The 21,068-nt window shown below is 40.3% G+C and overlaps 1 protein-coding gene across 17 annotated transcripts in view; it reads left to right on the forward strand.

The window, feature by feature from the left end:
- PSD3 (pleckstrin and Sec7 domain containing 3) overlaps window positions 1-21,068 on the forward strand; it is a 553,221-nt gene that overhangs the window by 392,343 nt on the left and 139,810 nt on the right. The window contains exon 1 of one of the 17 annotated variants that reach the window (XM_054243783.2): window positions 10,873-11,202. The exons of the other annotated variants lie outside the window; for them this stretch is intronic. Within the exon in view, the coding sequence (XP_054099758.1) occupies window positions 11,044-11,202 (159 nt within the window). The 5' untranslated portion in view covers window positions 10,873-11,043. Of the gene's footprint in view, window positions 1-10,872; window positions 11,203-21,068 lie in introns of those variants that run through there. 17 annotated transcript variants of the gene reach the window in all.

The following is a 21,068-nucleotide window of genomic DNA, read 5'->3' on the forward strand; positions in this document are numbered from 1 at the left end:
TAAGTAGGTACCAGTGTCTTCTAATCTTTGTCACTGAAACAAAACACTGGCTTGAAGCGCTCTAGTTAGCTTATTGTTTCATGAGAGTTGGACAGGACTATTTTCAGTTCCCAAATTCACAGATCTTTCCTAGCATTCAGGGTCTGCTGTTACTACCCATTATCACAAATATGCTACTTACATATCAGATGCCGTGCTAAATGCTTCATCTCTGTTTGCTCTCCACTATCTAATATAAGTCATTTGTAATTGCCAGGATTCCTGGCTCCAAAAACATGGAAACTGACCTTCGAGAACTTCAGAGGAAAAAGGAATCTATTGAAAGGTCATCAGATAGTTCACAAAATGGAGGAAGAGGCTATTTGGGGGATCACAGTAGGAAAATAGACTTGAACCAAGGAGGCTAACTACAGAGGGAAGTGCCGCATTGCTTCCATGGGAAAAGTGTGGGGCTAGTATCCTGCGCTTGCCACAACTGCAACAGGGGGCTCTGTCACTGACTCTTGAGTCTTTATGCCGCTTCTTTGAGAGCATCAAATGGCCAGGCTTAGGTAACATGGCATATACCTTTGTTGCCGGCTTACAGGGACAGAGAATATCTGAAGATTTCCACTAAAGCAGGATGTTTAGTAAGTAGCCTAAAATCTACAAATGTTTAATACAGTAGGTCTTCCCCTGTTTTTAAGTGAAATATAGAGAATTTGAGTAACTTATTGTCACTGACCAGTCAACGATGAAGCCACAATATGAACACAGGTCTATTTGGATCATAGTCACTGCACTTTGCTGCCACCTTAAGAGCTGTTGACCTTGTAGAAACCACAATCTGGGGCTTGGCCACATTGAAATTTGAATGAGACAGAGTATTAAACAGCAAAACTGTTGGATTTGTTTTGTTGTATTTGAGGTTGTATGTGTCAAGCTGGTCTGATTCATAGAATTCCTCCTCATTGAGGGGTAGCAGCAAGATAACCAGCAGTTGGGGGAAATGTGTTTGAAATAGCCCTGTCTCCTCCAAATTTTGTAATGTTCTGCTCTATTTAAGAAGTTCATCATCTGATACCATGTTGTATATAGCCTGGCCTTTACATATTTCAGAATCAGTTTCAGATTTTTCAAAACCCTTCAGAAATGTACTTGAGGTTGAGCTAGTACCAGTCCACACTCCCACCTGGACATTCTACCCCGGTGGTGAATTTCTGCAGCCCCACAGCTTAGCTTTGGTATTAAAATTTGAATTTTAATTATTCCCCAACTTCTGTATTCCATCCTTTAATTCCAGAGAGACCTTACCAATTGAGGAGTTAAAATAACATCTATATAATATAGATAGTTTGGTTTACTGCCCTTTAGAGAATAAAGGCCAAAGATACGCTTGGATATAGAAAATGTGCCCAAAATAACAATTCTTGCAGCTAGCAAACGTCATTTACTGGGAAGGAAGAAAATGAATAATCACCTCAAAATTCCAAACACGTTCTGTTACTACTTTTTAAAGTCCCTTTGATAGCTTTCCATCATCCTTAAAAACGCCTCTCATCATCTTTCATAAATATATTTCTCAGCCTCTCCTACCTGTGGTCTCACTGGTTTTCTTTTGGTTGCCCCTGCTTGCCTTTTACCCGTCCGTCACAGGGCCTTTGCACCAACCATTGTTCCTTCGTTTTTTCCTGTTCATTCTTCAGGTCCTATCTCATTTCCTGATGTCCTCAGGGAAGCCTTCCCAGACTTCCTTAAGGCCAGGCCCATTCTGAATGCTGTTAGAGACTTCCAGAGTGCAGTACCTTGTGATTCTCTTCCATTGTATTACTGTTTTACATTTGTTTGGTGGATTATTTGATTATTAATTATTGATTAAATAATGTCTGTCTCAATGTCAGCTCAGTACCAATAGCATAGAAACTGGTCTTGGAGTCCTAAAAAGTATGTGACAGCTCCCTGTCCTTGACATGGCAGGAGTGAGCTATGCATCCTTCCATTCAGAGTGCTATTCTTTTCCATGCAGTAACATGACTACAAAGCAAGTGAATCTTCCAGAGAACGATCAGGAGCAGGAATCTCTCTGGTTTTGCTTCATATTTTATTCTTCATGCTTGGCATAGTGAGCAAGGGAAATTAAAGTGTTGAACAGAATTTAACCAGATGTTTTGTCTTTTGCACAATAGCAGATACTCTTAAATTGTACCAAATGGTCACCATTTTTTGGTGAAACTAAATATGGCTTGACATTATTAAGGACTGATAGAAATTCATGAGTAACCCAGACTACCAGGCAAACTAATCAAAGAAATGAAAAATGAAATGGTGATTTTAGAGGACTTTAGAAAAATGAAAATGAGACAGCAAAATGTGGCTCTCTGTCTCCGTTCAAATAATCTTTTTTGAAAAAAATGCAAGTAGGGTCATGTACTTTGATTGGCATTGTTTTTTACTTAGAGAATAGTTTGTCTTTGATGTGAAGCACAAGGGCAGGGACCTCTGATAGTTTTATTCCCTCCTAGCTTCAATGACTGGCATGTATTATAGGCACTTAGGGAATATTTGTTGAGTTGACACTAGATGTTAGAAAGAGCTAATTATGGACAGGCTTATTGGATTAGCTTTTGAAACAGAGTATTTTCTCAGCACTCACCCTCTCCTATGCAATTATTGGTTTACTCATCTTGATGAACAGCTTTTGGGGCTGTGAAATAGCATTTCTGTATTTGCATTTTGTATTTATTTTAGGCTAGAATTAAGAGTACCTTCTTATAGCACAGAATGAAGAGTTTATAATACCTCAGGTATATAGGGTAAGTTTTTCTGCTCTCCAGAAGGCCATGAAGCTTCACAGTTTTGTGTTTCTTTTCCATGTAATAGTTGGAAAGGTCTGAGCTGACTGTGGCATCGTCAACTACACAGAGTTAAGTGTATGAACACACAGAGGCTGTCTTTGCTCTGCATTGTCCCTACTTCTAAATAGCAAATCTAATGCATGACTCTGGCCTAAAACATCTTACATGACTAATCTTGTCAATGAGGGGAAAAAGTGATTTTTTTTCAAGTTGAAAACTGTTTCACTTATACGGGTGTTCCCCCTACCTTAAGAATGTTATTTAATTTGAAATATAAGAAGGTACTATTTAAAGATTTTTTTCCCCCATCCTGTTGCTTTGTATGTTTGAGGAACAGATGGAACCAAAAGCATGTGATGCTCCAGGAAGATTGAAGGCTGCTGGAGCGAGGTGATGTGTCCTCATAGGTTGTACAAATCATAGGATTTTTTTTTTTTACTTCTAACCTCCAGTTCTTATAGTGATTGTTCATTAAGGCTGATTTAGTTTACATTCTAGTGATGCCTTACAGACTAAGGAAATTCATAGCTCCCACTGCTAGAGAAAATTTTTCAGTTTTGTGTCCAGTTGAGATGGGTAAAGGCAAGCCTTACTGGACCTTTCTGAAAAAGAACAGGGGAAATAAAGGGAAGGGTGTTTGAAACTGGCCCAGCAGGCTGGGGTCGAAGGATAAGGGACCAGAGAATGAGGAAAAGGTAGCATGGCACTGTAGGCCAAGTGTTAATTCTGGGAGAAATGGTCTGAGTCCCATTTAGGAAAGCGTTGGTGTGTCCATCAAGTTGGTGGGTTAGTGAGTGACACATTGCAACAGGGTTCTGGTGCAGACTCAGATGTTGGGCGGTGGAGCCTGCATCAGGCCTCATGTGGCTAGAGCATCTGGGGGATCTGATTCTCATCCTGGGGTATAGCGTGTTAGAAGAACCTAGAACCACCATCTGCTGGGGTTCAAAATAGATCGCTAGACTAGGAAAGTATCAGCAGGGAATGCCTAAAAGAAGACAGGAAAGATAAAGCAGTACGTTTTTATCTAATGTATCTGTTTTTCCTTGGGATCATTTATGTGTTTATGGATTCTTAAAAACAGTAGTAGCTATCATTCTCTGGAAGATTCATTTGCTTTGTAGTCATGTTACTGCATGGAAGAAAAATAGCACTCAGAGAACAGAAGGATGTGTACCTCCCTCCTGCCATATCCCAGGACTCCAAGACCAGTTCTTATGCTGTTGGTACAGTTGATTTTTTTCATGTCCCCTTTTCATAGTTCTTATGAATGGCCGGCCTCCATTTCACTTATAGAGTCAGTTGCCCAGCCTTGAACTTTCCATTTCAAGATACCTTTTCAAGCCTTAATGTAATCTGAAAAAATTCCATCTCTCGGCTTTGGAGCCTCCCTCCGTCTCTACATGGGAGGTTTTTCTTTCCGTCTTCCCCCTTCTTTCTTGCCTATTAAATTCCCTGCTCCTTAAAACCACACACACACACACACACACACACACACACACACACACACATACGATGTGTGTTCGTGGAATATTTAGCTTTCAAGAAATAAGTAGCATGGGAGGGGAAAAAAAAAACCTCTGTGTTGGTAATTAAGAAACCTGGGCACAAGTCTCAGTTTTGTCACTCAATAGTTATGACCTCCTTGACAAGTCACTTTGTTTCTGTGTCTCAGGAGTCATCCATAGAATACAGAGATTGAAGACGATTATTTCTGACGTCTCTTCCAGCTCTAATAATAAGTCCAAATGAATGATCCCGAAAGAACTAATCATTAGCATCTTTATAACAGCAGCACTAGCCTCTTGAATATGTTGGGCCACGTGACAAACATGGACAGAAAGTCTTGGCGAGCTCCTGCCCTCTCCCAAATCAGCCTTCTGTCACTTTACTCTGTTTCTGTACCAGCAAATGTAATCTGAGGAAACTGGGGACCGCCTTGAGAGCCTTTTGAATTAACTGAATGTTACAATTGCCATTCTGTTGTGAAAATAAGCTGAGACTGAGTTCCTCTTCACATCTCAGGCCTCTCTTCCCTTGCTAGCCCTTCTTGGTATCCTGCTAATTGTACCTCTAGACAATTGGTATTTTTAATTCATTTCCACTTTAGCTTCTCTCCAGAGTTCATAGCTCAGTCTTCAGCTTTTCCTACTAATGATTCTGTGATAATCTTCTTAGCAAAGATGGAAGCATCTACCTGGGTGTTGCATGATACTCTCCTATCAATCTCACTGGGGATCTGAAAGCCTTTCGGTTCATTGATACTCTGAAGATACTCATCATAATAATCACGGCAACAGAATTTCTTGTTTCCTCTACCTCCCACCCCCAACTGAATGTGAGCTGCTCAAAGTTATGGGTCTGATGGTATCAGTGTTGTGTATCCCCAGCACCTGGTACCTAGTAGACACACCAAAAAAGTATGTTGAGTTATTTCTCTGGTACTCTGTTGAGAAGTTGAGTTTGTCTGATGACCATTAACTGGGTCACCTGTTAGAAGCCTTTCAGGCTTATCTACCAAATGGAGTCCTTAGAGAAAGCATCAGAAGGTGAAGTGCCTGTTTCCAGCCTTCCTCTTAATTAGTTTGCTTCATTAAATTTTTCCTGCAATTTTGATTTGTTATGGAAGTCACCTTCACTTTCTGCTAAAGCTTTTATGGAAAGTTATTTCGTACCTTTAAACAGCTGCTTCTCTCCAGGAAGCCTGCTTTTATTTTATGGCAAGCCGGCCGGACTGTCTGAGTGACCGGCTGTCTCATGTCTATAAACAGTCAAGGCCTCAGAGCCAGATGGGGCGGGACAGGGTCATTCAATATGTCTTTGAAGCAATTATTTCATATTGAATCTAGTTGTGAACCCCATGTGTACCTAATACCATGATTGTGGGCATTGAGAAATAATGTAGGAGGAAGAAAATAAGACTTCTTCAGAAAACAATTGGAAAACCATATTGTAACGTTAAGATGTGATACATTGCAGGCATATTGTTCATTGCATCATTATTTATTGTAGCAAAAGACTGCACACTAAGTGTTCAATAATAAGACCCTGATAAATATTCCACCTGCTGGAATACTATGATGCTATTAACAAGAGTAACATGGCTTTGTGTGTGATAATGCAACATGACCTTGATAAGGGATAAGAGCAAGAACTAGCAAGAAGGCCAGGCCCAGTGGCTCATGCCCATAATCTCAACACTTTGGGAGGCTGAGGCAGGAGGATCACTTGAGCCCAAGAGTTTGAGACTGGCCTGAGCAGCATAGCAAGACTCTATTTCTACCAAAAAAAAAAAAAAATGGTCTGACATGGTGGTGCCAGGTCCATGCCTGTAGTGCTAGCTACTCAGGAAGCCGAGGCACAAGGATCACCTGAGTCCAGGATCTTTGCTCATAGCTGCAGTGAGCTATGATGGCATCACTATACTCTAGCCTGAGTGACAGAACAGGACCCTATCTCTAAAATTAAAATTAAAATAGCAAAAATAGGCCAGGCATGGTGGCTCAAGCCTGTAATCTCAGCGTTTTGGGAGGCCAAGGAGGGTGGATGACCTGAGGTCAGGAGTTCAAGACCAGCCTGGCCAACATGACTTAACCCTGTCTCTACTAAAAAACATAAAAATTAGCCAGGCATGGTGGTGGGCACCTGTAATTCCAGGTACTCAGGACGCTGAGGCAGGGAGAATTGCTTGAACTTAGGAGGTGGAGGTTGCAGTGAGCCAAGATCATGCCACTGTACTCCAGCCTGGGTGGTGGAGCAAGACTCTAACTAAAAAAAAAAAAAAAAAAAAATAGCAAAAATATATATTATGCTTCCATTAATAATCCATGAGAAGAAAATAGATGGGTGAGCATGCACACAAATGCATAGGCATGTGGATAGATTATCATCATCTCTGGAAGGATGCATAGGAAATGGATCAGTTCTTGTTTCTGGGCAGAGGGACTGGGCAGGAAACTGGTATGGGAAGGAAACAAATTTCACTGTATGCTTTTTTGTATAGTTGGGGGAAAAGTTCATTCTATATTTACTGTATTTATTTTCTCAGAAAAATTAAAATCTGCTCAATTTTCTTTTTTTTTTTTTTTAAACAAGTTCTTATTCTGTCACCAAGGCTGGAATACAGTTGTCTGATCACAGCTCACTTCGACCTGAACCTTCTGGGCTCAGATGATCTCACCCCAGCCTCTTGAGTAGCGAGGACTACAGGTACTCACCATCTTGCCAGGCTATTTTTTTTGTATTATTTGTAGAGATGGGTATTTCACTGTGTTGCATAGCCTGGTCTTGAACTCTTGGACTCATGTGATCTGCCTGCCTCAGCCTCCCAAAGTGCTGGGATTATAGGCCTGGGCCACCACATCATGTAGCTCATGCCTATAATGCCAGCATTTTGGGAGGCTGAGGCAAACGGATTATGAAGTCAGGGGTTCGAGACCAGCCTAACATGGTGAAACCCTGTCTCTACTAAAAATACAAAAGTTAGCCAGGTGTGGTAGAGTGTGCCTGTAGTCCCAGCTACTTGGGAGGCTGAGGCAGGAGAACTGCTTGTACTAAAAATACAAAAGTTAGCCAGGTGTGGTAGAGTGTGCCTGTAGTCCCAGCTACTTGGGAGGCTGAGGCAGGAGAACTGCTTGAACCTGGGAGATGGAGGTTGCATTGAGCCAAGATTGCACCACTGCCCTCTAGCCTGGGCGAAAGAGCCAAATTCTGTCTCCAAAAAGAAAGTTGTATGACATGAAAGCCGATGGAAAGCTTCTTTATTTGAAAGGTGGTCACTGAGCTCCCGCTCTTTACCAGGTGCTGTTGTCGGCTCTGAGATGCAGATAATTTCAAACAGCTACAAGTACCCTAAAGTCACAGCAGTGGAGGTTTTGGTAGAGAAAATGACTAGGGGTGGAGCAGGGCTACTGTTTAAGGAAGGATGGTCACAGAAGGTCCCTTTGAAAAAAGATACTGAGCTAACTTCTGAATGGTGAGAAGCCAAGTAAGTAGGGAATCAGGATCGGGCAACAGAGTTCCAGGCACAAGGACAGCAGATGGAGGGTCATTCAGGAAAGCTTCAGAAAGGAGGCAAGCTTGCGTTCCATGCATGGGCTGAGTGGAAGCTAAAGTCCCACACAATCACCTGGAATGAAGAGTCAGGCCTGCCTGACAGAGTTAGGAGAAGTGAGAAGTGGTAGGGATGAAGTTTACATCAGTAGGGTGAGGCATGAGCCCCAAGGGCCCCTGGATGCTGGGGTCTGGCCAGCTTTTTCAGGTACCTCTTGAGACACACTCATATATGTTGCAGGAGTCATCTGCTGTGAAGCCTGAGACCGCTAGTGGCGTTCTAGGGGTTCTCTTCACTCTGTCCACATACAAATGTGTGTTCTAGAACAGAGAGTAAAAGTCAGGAGCAGAAGACAGCTTTCTCCCCCTGACTTGCAGAGAGGCTCATTACAGGTTTTAAAAGGACTGGGCAATGCAGACAGCTGTAGTGTCAGGGAGACGGTGTGGCTCCTTGTATACCTGATGTGAGAATGTGAATGCATGCTCTGTGATCGTGTCCTGAACCAACTTTCCTCATCTGTAAAGTGGTGATTGCAGTATTACCTCCACCCACTTCACAGAATTGTCAAGTTGAGAATCAAAACGAGAGAACAAGTGACTTCTGTTAAGTATTAGGTGTTAAACGGGTCATCGAAAGTGTTATTAGTGGGGACAGTACAGGAGTAACATCAGTTGAGCAGTCTTTGAGTAAACACAGTGTCCTGCTAAACCTCCCAGAAATTATGTGTATCCGATTCCATTTCTGTACATCCTACTAGGTGGTTTTAGTTGGTTTTTTTTTTTTTAATCTAATTGTTTTGGTGGACACAAGAAAATAAAGTTCATCAGGAGATATTTTGTAACTCATCATTGTGATGACTGGCAAATATCCAAAGGACGTGCTTCTTTTAAGCCAGTGCTGTCTTTAGCCCCACACTGAGGGGGGCTCTCATGTCTTTTACACAGGACTTTTTGAATTTTTATCTTGATTATGCTATTAGTTTCTTACTTTGTTCCACCTCAGGCTTACTTTTGTTAACTGAAGATCTTCACCCACAGAATAATCATCTGCTTAAGTTAGAACTGTGTTTATTCCAAGTGATCAATTTTATTTTACTGCTACAGCACATCACTTTTTATGTCTTTGGAACATGCTTTGTAAATTACTAACTTTACATAATTTTTCTTAATTATAAGAAAGTTATTTACTAGCTTCAGTTTCCTAAGAAGAGAGGAAAATGTACCTCAAAGGACAGTAGAGCCCGAGATCTTCCAAAACCTATAATATATTATTATTTTAGATGATAAAATTTTACCAATATTAATGTGTTTGTCTTCCTTATAGCACAGTAGAAGTACCAACTACTTGCCGGGCACAGTGGCTCACGCGTAATCTTAGCACTTTGGGAGGCCAAGGCAGGTGGATCACCTGAGGTCAGGAGTTCAAGACCAGCCTGGCCAACATGGTGAAGCCCTGTGTAGACAAAAATACAAAAAAAGTAGCCAAACATGATGGCAGGTGCCTTTAATCCCAGCTACTTGGGAGGCTGAGATGAGAGAATCGCTTGAACCTGGGAGGAGGAGGTTGCAGTGAGCCAAGATTGAGCCATTGCATTCCAGCCTGGGTGACAGAGCAACACCATCTCAAAAAAAAAAAAAAAAAAAAAAAAAAAAAGTACCAAGTGCTTTAGAAATAGGAGATAGAGGGTAAATAAAATCTAAAGGAGGTGGGGAGAAAGCCCCTGTTATGAGGGTACAACAGAACCCAAGGCTCAAATCGTACCCTTTCCTGGGCCTATTGACAGTAGAGGGAAGCAATTACCTTACCTTAAAACATAACTTTAGTCATTATTATTTAATAATTACTTTAAAACATTTTTTTAAATTACATCAAATAATGCTCAAGAACATCAGTACATTGCAAAATCTGAACAGTACATTGTAAAAAAAAAAAATGTGTATAAAGTTTTGAGTTATAAAGGAAAAGTTTAGATCTGAGGGGCGGGATGGATTGAGGCTGACCTTTTTTTCCAGATTGGTCTTTATGAACTATGTTTAAGTTTTGTTATTTATGCTAATACGAAAGCCTCCCTTAATTGGAGAAGATGCTAATGTGGTGTCTGAACCTCTACCTCTGGGATGCCAGATAAGTGAGGCATTGCAATCCTGAGTCTCATGCTCAAAACTTGCTTACTATGTCAGGAGCTAAAATGGTCTTGTTTTCTAGTAATCTCCAGTTTGTGATTCGTACTCAGAGGCTTGCACATTGCTGTGCTCACTGAGAGAACATTTATGGCTTTTGAAAAGATGCCTGTTCCTTCTTGTCTGGAGTTAGCTTTATTGGTCTAACTCTGAGCCATCTTGAAAGTTAACATGTGCTAACCCCCCAGTCATTTTCTCAGTCTCCTAGAGAGGTAACAGAACATTTTTATTCTGGATTTGCCATACAGTGACATAATTTCTGTTTAAATATCTGGCTGTCGTAGTCTAAGGTCATAAGACACATTTAAATCTTCAAAATGGCAACACAATTTGAATTGCTGTCAAACAGTATGTGGCCTGAAACAGGAAAGAAAGGAAAATTATTGATCATTGACATGTCTTTGTGTCTTGCATTGTTTCACTAGCCTTTAATTAATTGAGCCTTTTGACGTCCATCCATATTTTTTTTTCCTCCTTTTGGAAATTCAGCTCCGTTCCCACCCCACATGGTGCCTTGCAGATACTTGAGACTTTTATTTGTGGTATCTCTATTTTGTTGTTGACATTAATGAGCTTACTGCACAATATCACAAGAGAAATAGTGTTGCCATTTGGAATGTTAATGAATTGCTTGCCTGGCCAATTGCCATTTATTCCAGTGTGTGAATATGGTTGGGTGTGTGTGTGTGTGTGTGTGTGTGTGGAAAAGAGAGACGAGTAGCAGGGGTGGATTGCATTTTTTTTCCTCTTTGCAGCCAGTGACGTGAGCTGTGCCTGGAACAATCAGACTCGCTGCAAACAGGGTAGTTGAAGATGCGGGGGGAAGCAGCCTGGTGCTTCTTAAGCTAACGCGGATCACAGCGCTCAGGAGCTGCTCAGGCACAACCCCGCAGAGTTCCTCCAGCGTGAGAGCCTTGGAACGGTTGGAAAGTGCCTTTTTATTTCTCCAAACCCCTTCCTTAGTTGACCTTCGAAAATGATTGGTGTGAATAGTGTTCAGAGTGCCAGCAAGGTACGGGTGAGGACCTCAGGTTCCGTGAAATACTCCCGGGAGGATTCTATCCGGCGGCAGTCTCACAGGTCAAAGTCCATGAAAATTTCCAACTCCTCAGAGTTTTCTGCTAAGGAGAACAAGGTAAAGATATACCACTTCAATCTTATTGACAGCTATGTGGCAAGGCAACAGAATTGGATGTGGCAGTGTCTAATGTGTAGTGATCGACTGAGAAAGTAATGAGAAGTATAAAATGGCTCTAAGAGAATCAGGTGCGATCAGGTGAAAGGGACGGGACCTGAACTCCAGATACAGAGATGCTGTGGCGTGGGTCAGTTTTGTAAAGAGCCAGATTGTGGAGGAGATGGGTGAAAGCAGTAGTCAAAATGAGATGACTGTGGGAAACTGTTGTTTGGCATATCGATCTTTTTTTTGGTCTCAGAAAGGTTGCCTTGGAAGATGATTTTTCAGAGGAGGGTATTTTTAGAACATCAGGAATATAGAGATATTGTATCTCTATATTCATAATTGTATATGATTTTATCTTTCAGTTACTTCCTTTTGCCTTTCCTCTTCTGGTCTCCCCCCAATCCCCAATCTGTGGAGCTGATGTACAAGTCTGACCTGGTCCTATTATACTACATTGATGTGAGGTTTAGAGTTGTTAGCCCCAGGTATATTTAATGAAGAGAAATTTCTTCTTTCATGTTTCTTACACATACATGTGCTGATGCTATGCTGCCATTAAACCACTCGTGTTTTTGCAGCTGTCGTGAAGATAATATAATCTTTGTTCGTGTGAAATGTGAAGGGAGTGATTACGTAGTGAAGTGGGCATTTACTACATGCAACATATTCTTGAGATTCTTCCCACCACCATCTGTGTGAGCAGGGTACTCAGAAACACTCCCACTCCACAGGTTTAAAAATGGAATAATAGAATCATAGGATCACAGAACTCTAGGGCTGGAGATGGAGATGATTATAACTGAGATTCATGTGTTTGATAATGTGCAGAGAGAGCCTCAGGAGGTGGATCTCGGTGTCATTTCAGCCTTCTCCGGGTTATGTCCAGACCCACTGAGAGTGACATCAGGCTTTCTCCCTCAAACCGTTCCCCACTGCCCTCCTCCCTTGTTACCTCCCTGTCTCCCATGTGACATAACATTATTGAGAGACTTTGGCAATAACAGTTTCTCCTCAAAATATGGCAGGGGACAGGTGGCAAAATACCTTAGTGTGACTTTAAGAAATATGTTGGCTTCCTCTTCACCCACTTACATTGTGACGTAGTAGAGTCTGACCCCATCCTTCATTAGCAAATTGTCTGGCTCCAATAAGTCTTCCAATGTGGCTTGTTCCTCCTCACTGTTTTTTAAAAGGCATTATCTTTAGAGAGAAATGTGTCTTCAAAGCCCTTTAATATGACCTGTATAGGGATGTGTTGACTTCTACTGAAACTGTTATGAGACTGCCTGTGGTGTGATGACTATGGTCTCCTGCTGAAATAGACCTGAATGGTTTATTATATTCTTAAATAAATAAATGTGAGCATGTATGTGATTGTCAACATGGCTATAAAATGGGCTTCTATAAAGAACACTAAGACAGACCTCTGGATTTTGTTTTATATGTTTTAATTTGGATTATCCCAATAGTATGCAGTCAGAGGCTATGGGAAAGTAAGAGCTCATCCTCTGTAACTCTGTTGTAGTCCTACTACCGATCCTTATGATAATTTAAGCATTGCTAAATTAGTGGGTTCACCCATAATTATGGTTGTATAGTATAATGCTGGAATCTAGCATAAAGGATTCTCTGCTATCCTCTGTGTTTGTCACACAGTACAGGTACTCTTACATGATGTGTATCTGTACAAGAGAAGGCCAAGCACTTTTTTTTTTAAATATTCCAAACACTGCAGCAGTTCACAGTATAAAAGACCACTAATAGAACTGTTGTCAGTAGGCCATCACATGGTATCTTGGAGATAATAGTTTTTAAGAGATCAGGCATATGTGATCTTCAAGTTCCAGTATATGTATTCAATGATATATCCAAGTTCCCAATACCTCACAAGAGATTTTTTAAATTATCTACTTGCTTAAAATTGAACACCAGAGCTAAGAGAAAATCATTAGAATAGGAAATTAGATCAGAGTGGCCCTAATCATTCACTAGCCATTTATGACCCTAAATGAAATAAACTGAATAATATCATAGGCTTGTACCCTAAATTAATGAACATAATTATACTGTAATCGACATGTGTAAAATGTTGATTTAAGTGTTACTTCTCCCATTTTTATCCACAGTTACACATTTTTCTCCAATTTTAATCAGAATTTTCATTCATCTTACTTATATCTAGTAGTAATTTTTAGCCCTTAAATCAGTATTTCTTCTTTTTTTTTTTAACAGAGACAGTGTCTCACTATGTTGCCCAGGTTGGTCTCAAACTCCTGGGCAACCAGTCCTTCCACCTCTGCCTTTCAAAATGCTGGGATTACAGTCATGAGCTACTGCCTCCAGCTGGTGTTTCTTCTTGCTAATCATGTAAACAGCATTTTTGATTATCTGGCTTTTTTTATCCAAAATTCAGGATGTCTAATCTGATGATTAGAAGTTCCCCCTTGCCACTTCACTCCACCCCCTCACCTCATCTTCCCAACCTGTAAAAAACAAGATACCATTAACTCATGGTTTGCTCCTGAGATTTAATACTATCTTTCTAGAACTGTGGCTCTTTCTAGAATAGGTGTAATTGCTTCTCCTTGTCAGAGTTGGAATTACATGTTTTGAATTCTTTGAAACTTCATCTATGATGTTTCTAGCTTGTTTTCTTGGCCATTAAATACATAATGGTTTATTCAAATATTGATTATCTGTGTTCCACACTTGTTCTCTGATTTATTCCTTTTTTAAAATTTATTTGAAAAAAGTGTTAAAGGACTGCTGAAAGAATTAGAAGTTTTGCCTTTGATTTTCGTGAAATATCTTAAATGCTTTTCTTGATCTAATTATTTTAAATTAAGAAAATTGAATTTTTCAGTCCTTAGTGACTCATATTGACATCGTCTGAAGAATATTATTTAGCCTACCAAAATTCAGCCTATGGATGTTATTTTTTTTTAACTCGATTCTCTGTATATACTTTTTTTCTTTATTCTGTGTTTAAATCTTATTATTTCCTCTAAAGAGAATGTGACTTTGACTTTTTCTGGATAGTAATGTTTGTATCAAACTCTGAAACAGATAATATGGACAGGATGCAAATATGAATATGTTTTGGAAGTGTACGTATGTATTTTGTGGAGGCCGGCATTCATTATTACAATGTATTAATTAAGTCTGACTGGGTTCAACTGCTCATTGGGTATCTGGTATTGGAAGAGTTACCAGCAAGGCTTCTGGCCATGAGGGGGCAGTGCAGACCTTTCTGCTGTCAGATCCAGCTGGTTGCTCTGCCTTGGTCAGAAGTAATATTTTAGAATCAATTAGATTCTAATTGATTTCTAATTTAGAAACAGTTTCTTAAAAGTAGAATACAATCAGCCCCGGGTATCCAGGTACCCGCAGAATTTCAAAACCCGCGGATGTGGAGGGCCAGCTGTACTCCAGAATTCAGGATGTGCAGTATTAGAAAATGTTGATTTAAGCCTCACTTCTTCCAGACATTTCCACAGTCCTCCTCTGAGTCTAAGTATTTGTCAAATATAAATTACTTTTTGGTATTGATTAATTTTTGAGGTTTAAAACATAAATCTATAAAATTTCATGTTGATATTATCACTTTTTACTTCCCCATCTCTTGCCAAACTGACACCATTTAAATGGAGGAAAATCACAACCTCTTTTTATTTCTTCATGTTGTTGTAGGTGAATATTGCTTGAGTGGATAAATATAACACAGGTGGCTGAATCCTCGAGGCATTTTTTTTAGCAATAAGCATGATGCTAGAGATTAGATCAAGAATTCTCTAGTTAATAATGTTGATTCATGACCTGTTTAAAGCTATTATTCAATAATATAGCAAATAAATCCATTTCTGTGGCAGCAAAATTTCAGGAACTTCCAGTAAACTACCGGTACTTCGGGTGGTGCATAGTGAAACATTGGCCTGTTGGTTTCTCAGTCAGGATACTGCTTCCTGGCGGTCTACCCTGGTTTTGCTTTCTAAGTAGCAGTATACACCTAGGCAAGTCACTTCGCCTTCCCAAGACTCATCCCTAAAATGCAGGGGTTTGATAAAATTATACCTTTGTTCTGAGCAATGTTAATTTTAAAAATCTTGCAGAGGTTGGTGGGGTCATTTCCTCTGTGAAAGAAACCTTAGAGACTGAGCTGGATTTAGCAAAGGTGAGTTTTCTGTGTCTTCTCCGTAAACCTCTTCCTTTACTAGGAGATGTTAACCATAAATATGTTAAAGGAAAATTGAAGTCCTTTGCTCCAAAACTCTACTAAGTGCCTAATCCATTGCTTTTTAAGAACCTGTTGCCATAATATTGAAAGGCACCCTCAACTCTAATCTCTTCATTCTGCATAGGCTTTGCTTGCCGTTTCCTTCGCATTGTTAGATTAATGCTAATCATTGCTCCTTCTGTGGGTTAAAGCTATACACAAAAGAACCTGAAGAAATCATTACAATGGTCCTTTGCAACCTCAGGTTTTGGTGGCAGGCTTACAGATTGTTGTCATTTCTTCCTAGATCACTTTTGCTCTTTAGACTAAAGCTATAGCCTGGGTAGGATATTCTGGTCAAACAGGACATTTATATCTATCTGCCTATTTGAAGATGGAGAAAATTCTTAGTCATAATTTGAAATTTTTTCTGCAAATGTCTCTATATATTTTTATTACTCTTAAGTTGAGGGAGAACATTTTTCACCTCATAAATTTATCCTTTAGCTGAATAGACTTTGTTAAAAGAAAACCTTAAGCACATGTAATTTTCAAGTTCATTTGAGCATTCAGGAATGCATAAATTAGGATTGTACCAGACCACAGGGGGCTGGCACTCTGCTGAGAGATGCAAGAGGGAAAACTCTTATTTAGTATTTGAAGAAGCAAGACAAACAGTTTAGATGGCTAGAAGTTAGTTGATGGAAAGAATGATATGCAGAGAGAAAGAAAACAATTGTTTTAAAAGAAGTTGGTGGTTTCTGATTCCTATATTTTCCAGTTTACATTTACTGTTTACATTGGGCTTTGGTTTGTTCATGTAAAAATTTAAAATGCCAGAGCTACCTCAGTCTAATGAGCTCCCAAGTCGTTTTTTTAAAACAACTTAAATGATTAGGTCAAAATATCAACATCCTGCTGCATTAGTTCTGATCCTGGCATATGAAAGAATTAGGGAGGAGGTGTTTTTAACCAAGTAAATCTGAAAGTGCAAAGATAAAAACAATTTTATCTCCAGAAGTCTATTTTACTCTTTTGGCTCTTCTATCTTTACACTGTATTACTTCATGTGTTCCAAGAAGTTAAACTTTTCCTCCAGGTAGAATTCTGCCACACTAACAATTCTGATGTTTTAATGTGATCCTTAGCCAAAGGAGATCTTAAAAGGGAGGTAGTTCTACAGATTATTATTATCCATATCATTTTTATTATCGATAGCTGTTTGTTTCCCTTAAGTTGATGACTGGAGTCAGACTTGACCCGTAATAAAAACTTTCACTATCTACACAATATTGTTCTGTTTCTCAGGCTGGAGTTCAGTGGCATGACCTGGGCTCACTGCAACCTCCGCCTCCTGGGTTCAAGCGATTCTCATGCACCATCACACCCAGCTTTTTTTTTTTTTTTTTTTTTTTTTTAGTTATTTTTAATAGAGAAGGGGTTTTGCCGTGTTGGCTAGGCTGGTCTTGAATTCCTGGCCTCATGTGATCTGACCTCCTCTGCTTCCAAAAGTGCTGGAATTACCGGCATGAGCCACTGTGCCGATCTTCTTTTATTTTTGTTAGGAAAGCTAGCAACCTGACTCTGGTTTTTGTTATTTGTTTGAGCTACCCACCACATACCAACTCTTAATTTCCTTCCTTCCCCCCAGTTCCTTTGTGTCTGTGAATTTCTCAGATCCTGCTGGTACTTTCATGTAAATTAATGTCTTTTTAAAGGATGTTCAAATAAATGATTATTTAGAAGTAAATATTGAACAAACTATGCTCCTGATAGAGTGATATTTCTTGACCCCTGAATATAATTAAAAGCAGATCTTCACCATCACTATTTACCCATTTTCACTTTAGTAAAGAAAGTGTAGGTGATGTGTTAGGTTTGACTGTCTCTATTAACCAACCACAGGCTCTTTGGCTTCCCATATAATGGAAATTAACATGGAGCCAAGCAGATTTCCCAGACAAGGCTTTTCCCAGACAGGGCTTGTGCTCAAGCACAAGGGAAGACAGTGGAGGTAAGGCACGGGATCCTCTGACTGACTGCAGGGGGCAACGGAGGGGAAGCTGGTAGGGATTGTTTTTTTAGGCAAAGCACAGGAAATATAATCTGGGCTAAAGTACACAGGCTGGGCCAGACAAAGCACAAAAGAGGGCTAGGGTATGCAGGTCAGCATATCTAGTTGTAATAGTTATCTTGAGTGATGGGCTACTTGGTCTGGCCAGCGGCAACAAGGCTATAAATCAACTATTCGTCATTTCCTACCCAGGGTAAGACACTCCACAATTCTGGTTTCATGTTAAATCTCCTAAGGCCAGTTTCTAGAATTCTCTAAGTAAAAGACATGTTTATACATTCCAAGAGCAGACAAGAATGGCTATTGTCTTTGCGTGACTAAATCCTCAGGGTTAGCAGTGAGGTATAGGTATGGATTTTGTGAAGAAAAGAACAAAAAAATATGTGAAGGAGCTGTGTCCCATTCCTCTTCTGTGTCATCTCTAAATAACTCCCAATGTCATACTGCATTCTTGCTCTGCTACACTTATGAGTAGACTGTATTTGAACACATTCTTCTGGGGAAGGTGTACTAAAGCAGGTGTTTGAGAAATTCCATGCAGTATTAGAACATTGTAGAGAAAACGCCGGTCCATGCTGTCATTCCTGGCAAGCTTAGTGTAATATCCTTTTCAGAATCCAGGAAAAAGAAAAATTTATGCAATAATGACAGGAATTGAGAGAGAGAGAAAATGTATATATATATACACACTTGCATTTTAAAGATAGTCACTGCTGAAGATCAGGGAGTTTTGTAGCATCATGATAACCTGTGGTTAAGGATCATGAGCGTCTGTGTGGGAATATGTATGGTGACGAGATATTCTGCAACCTTTGTTAGATCATGCTTGGTTTAGAGTTTGGGGATTGCATTCAGCTTAGAGTCTAATAGGAAATTTTGGGGAAAACATTTTTTATTTACTCATCTATGGTGAAGCAGAGACCAGGAGTAGCTGAGCAAGATGGCTCCCTGCTGATTAATTTATCATATTAATGTATGAGGGAAGTTACTCTTCTATCATTATTTTTTTTTTTTGAAATGGAGTCTTGCTCTGTCACCCAGGCTAGAGTGCAATGACATGATCTCAGCTCACTGCAACCTCTGCCTCCTGGGTTCAAGTGATTCTCCTGCCTCAGCCTCCCAAGTAGCTGGGATTACAGGTACCCACCACCATGCCCAGCTAATTTTTGTATTTTTAGTAAAGATGAGGTTTCACCGTCTTGGCCAGGCTGGTCTTGAACTCCTGACCTTGTGATCCACCCACCTCGGTCTCCCAAAGTGCTGGGAGTACAGGCATGAGCCACTGCATTCAGCCTCTATCATGAATTTTAATTATGATTTTTAAGCTTTGCCTTAACTATCATTCAAGCAGATTATTTTTTCATTTCTTTTTTTAAAATCCAGTCTGCCATGTTCTGATGGTAAATTTAGTGTACCTGTTTGGGCATGTAGATCACCTGATTTCAGTGGAATTTGTTTTTCTAGGCAGATTCTTTGAAATGCTTCATGTCAAAATTTTTCCGAATTGGCTGGCTGAGGCTCTAGCCCTACCTTGACTCCCCTTATGATAGGCCATTGTCTGTAGACTGCAGTTACGTTTTACAACATGAAATGCCACCCAAGGCACTGGAGACATCAGTGTACTTATTATTGCCGCATTCAAATCTGGTGAGCCAATGTGTGTTTGATTTCAGTAAATAAATAAGATTATGTAGCTATCTTAACAGTCTAATCTTACACTCAGCTGCAGCTTAGTGGAGTCAGTATCCACTCTACTAATCAAAAATCCACTGGGACGGGAAGCAGTAAGACTCTCTCTAAATCCTGGTGCCCCATTGGCTCATGACAAGGGAATGAATCCCTGTTGAGTTTTTCATTACAGTTTTCTTCTACGCTCTCCTAGCATAATTAAATCTAAAGGGTTGGGGTCCTACCTAACTAGGCAAACAAATACAGGAAAGTACTTTGAGAGAAGCAGCTCTTTACTGTCACTCAGAGGGACAGATAAAGTATCAGCAGATTTATATAGATTTATGTACTTTTCTTTATTGTTTTGTTCTTTTTTTTTTTAATTGGAGACAGGGTGTCACTCTGTCACACAAGCTGGCGTGCAGTAGTGCGATCATAGCTCATTGGAGCCTTGAAATCCTGGCCTCATATAATCCTCATGCCTCAGCCTCCTGTGTAACTAGGACTACAGGCACATGTCACCGCTCCTGGCTAATATTTTCGTTTTTTGTAGAGACAGAGGACTTACAGTGTTGCCCAGTCTGGTCTTGAACACCCGACCTCAGGTGCTTCTCCCACCTCTGCCTCCCAAAGCGCTAGGATTACAGACATGAGACACTACATCTGGCCACATTTTTCTTTCTTAATACACCTTCTTAAAAACAGGTAAACTAGAAAGGCCATTTGGAATACTCTTAGTACGGTTGGGCAGTGTTGTGAGGAGCATTTGTGTGCCTCAACAACCCCCTGCTGTGATCTCTTAGACTGTGATTCAGTGGTATTTAGACGCAGCAGAAAACTTAACTCTTAAATTAGAGTTTAGGTAACAGTGTGCTTTTATCTTTACACCCACCTAAACTCCACTAAAATGGCAATAGGACTCATAGACCTTCAAAGACGGGAAGAATGAGAGAGGATGTTCTCAAGACGTCAATGAACTCTGAAGGATGGAAAGCAGATAGACCTGTTAACTATCTTAGTTCCACAGAAAAAAACTGGACCACACATATCACGGCTCACTGCATCCTCAACTTCCTGGGCTCAGGAGTCCTCCCGAATATTCAGCTTCCAGAGTAGCAGGAGCTACAAGCATGTACCACCATGCCAGCTAATTTTTAAATTTTTTTATAGAGATGGGGTCTTGCTTTTTTGCCCAGGTTAGTCTTGAACTTCTGGACTAAAACAATCCTCCTGCCTTGGCCTCCCAAACTGTTGGGATTACAGGTATAAACCAGCATGCCCCCCACACTCACCTTATCATTGTCTTTTCTTCCGCTCTGATGAGTGTAATCCAGAGGTTTGGGACTCAAATTTCATTGAGGCCACAGTGAGATCCCTAGGCTCAGTTAAGGCCCACAGTGAGATCCCCACATTGAAAAAAGCAGGACTAAGTGAAAAGTATAAATGTTTCACAGCAGGGAGTCTCTTCCCTCTCTGCTTTCTCATATACTTTTTCTCAGTTACTTAAATAAGTGAAAGAGAAGACATAGTATCCAATAGACAGGGAATTTAAGAGCAGAGAGGGAAAAGGAATCCCCAGGGTTGATGGTATAGGGAAACCTTGGGATAACAGCTGTGCAGGAGATAGAAACCAACCAGGTTAGAGGACTGGGAGCAGAGACAATGCCAAGAGATATGCTTCCAACCATGGCACTGATGGAATGCCTGCTGGAGGGTGTGAAGTTGAAGTAGAGATATAGAGTCATGAGAAAAATAAGTACACAGCAACAAAATAAGATGATGATTAACTCCTGGGAAATCAAAAATCTTACAGAAATTGGAAACGTAGCCTCGTGTACTGCCCATGAATAATATCTATATAGT

Source organism: Callithrix jacchus, chromosome 13, assembly GCF_049354715.1.
Source record: "Callithrix jacchus isolate 240 chromosome 13, calJac240_pri, whole genome shotgun sequence".
NCBI lineage: Eukaryota > Metazoa > Chordata > Mammalia > Primates > Cebidae > Callithrix > Callithrix jacchus.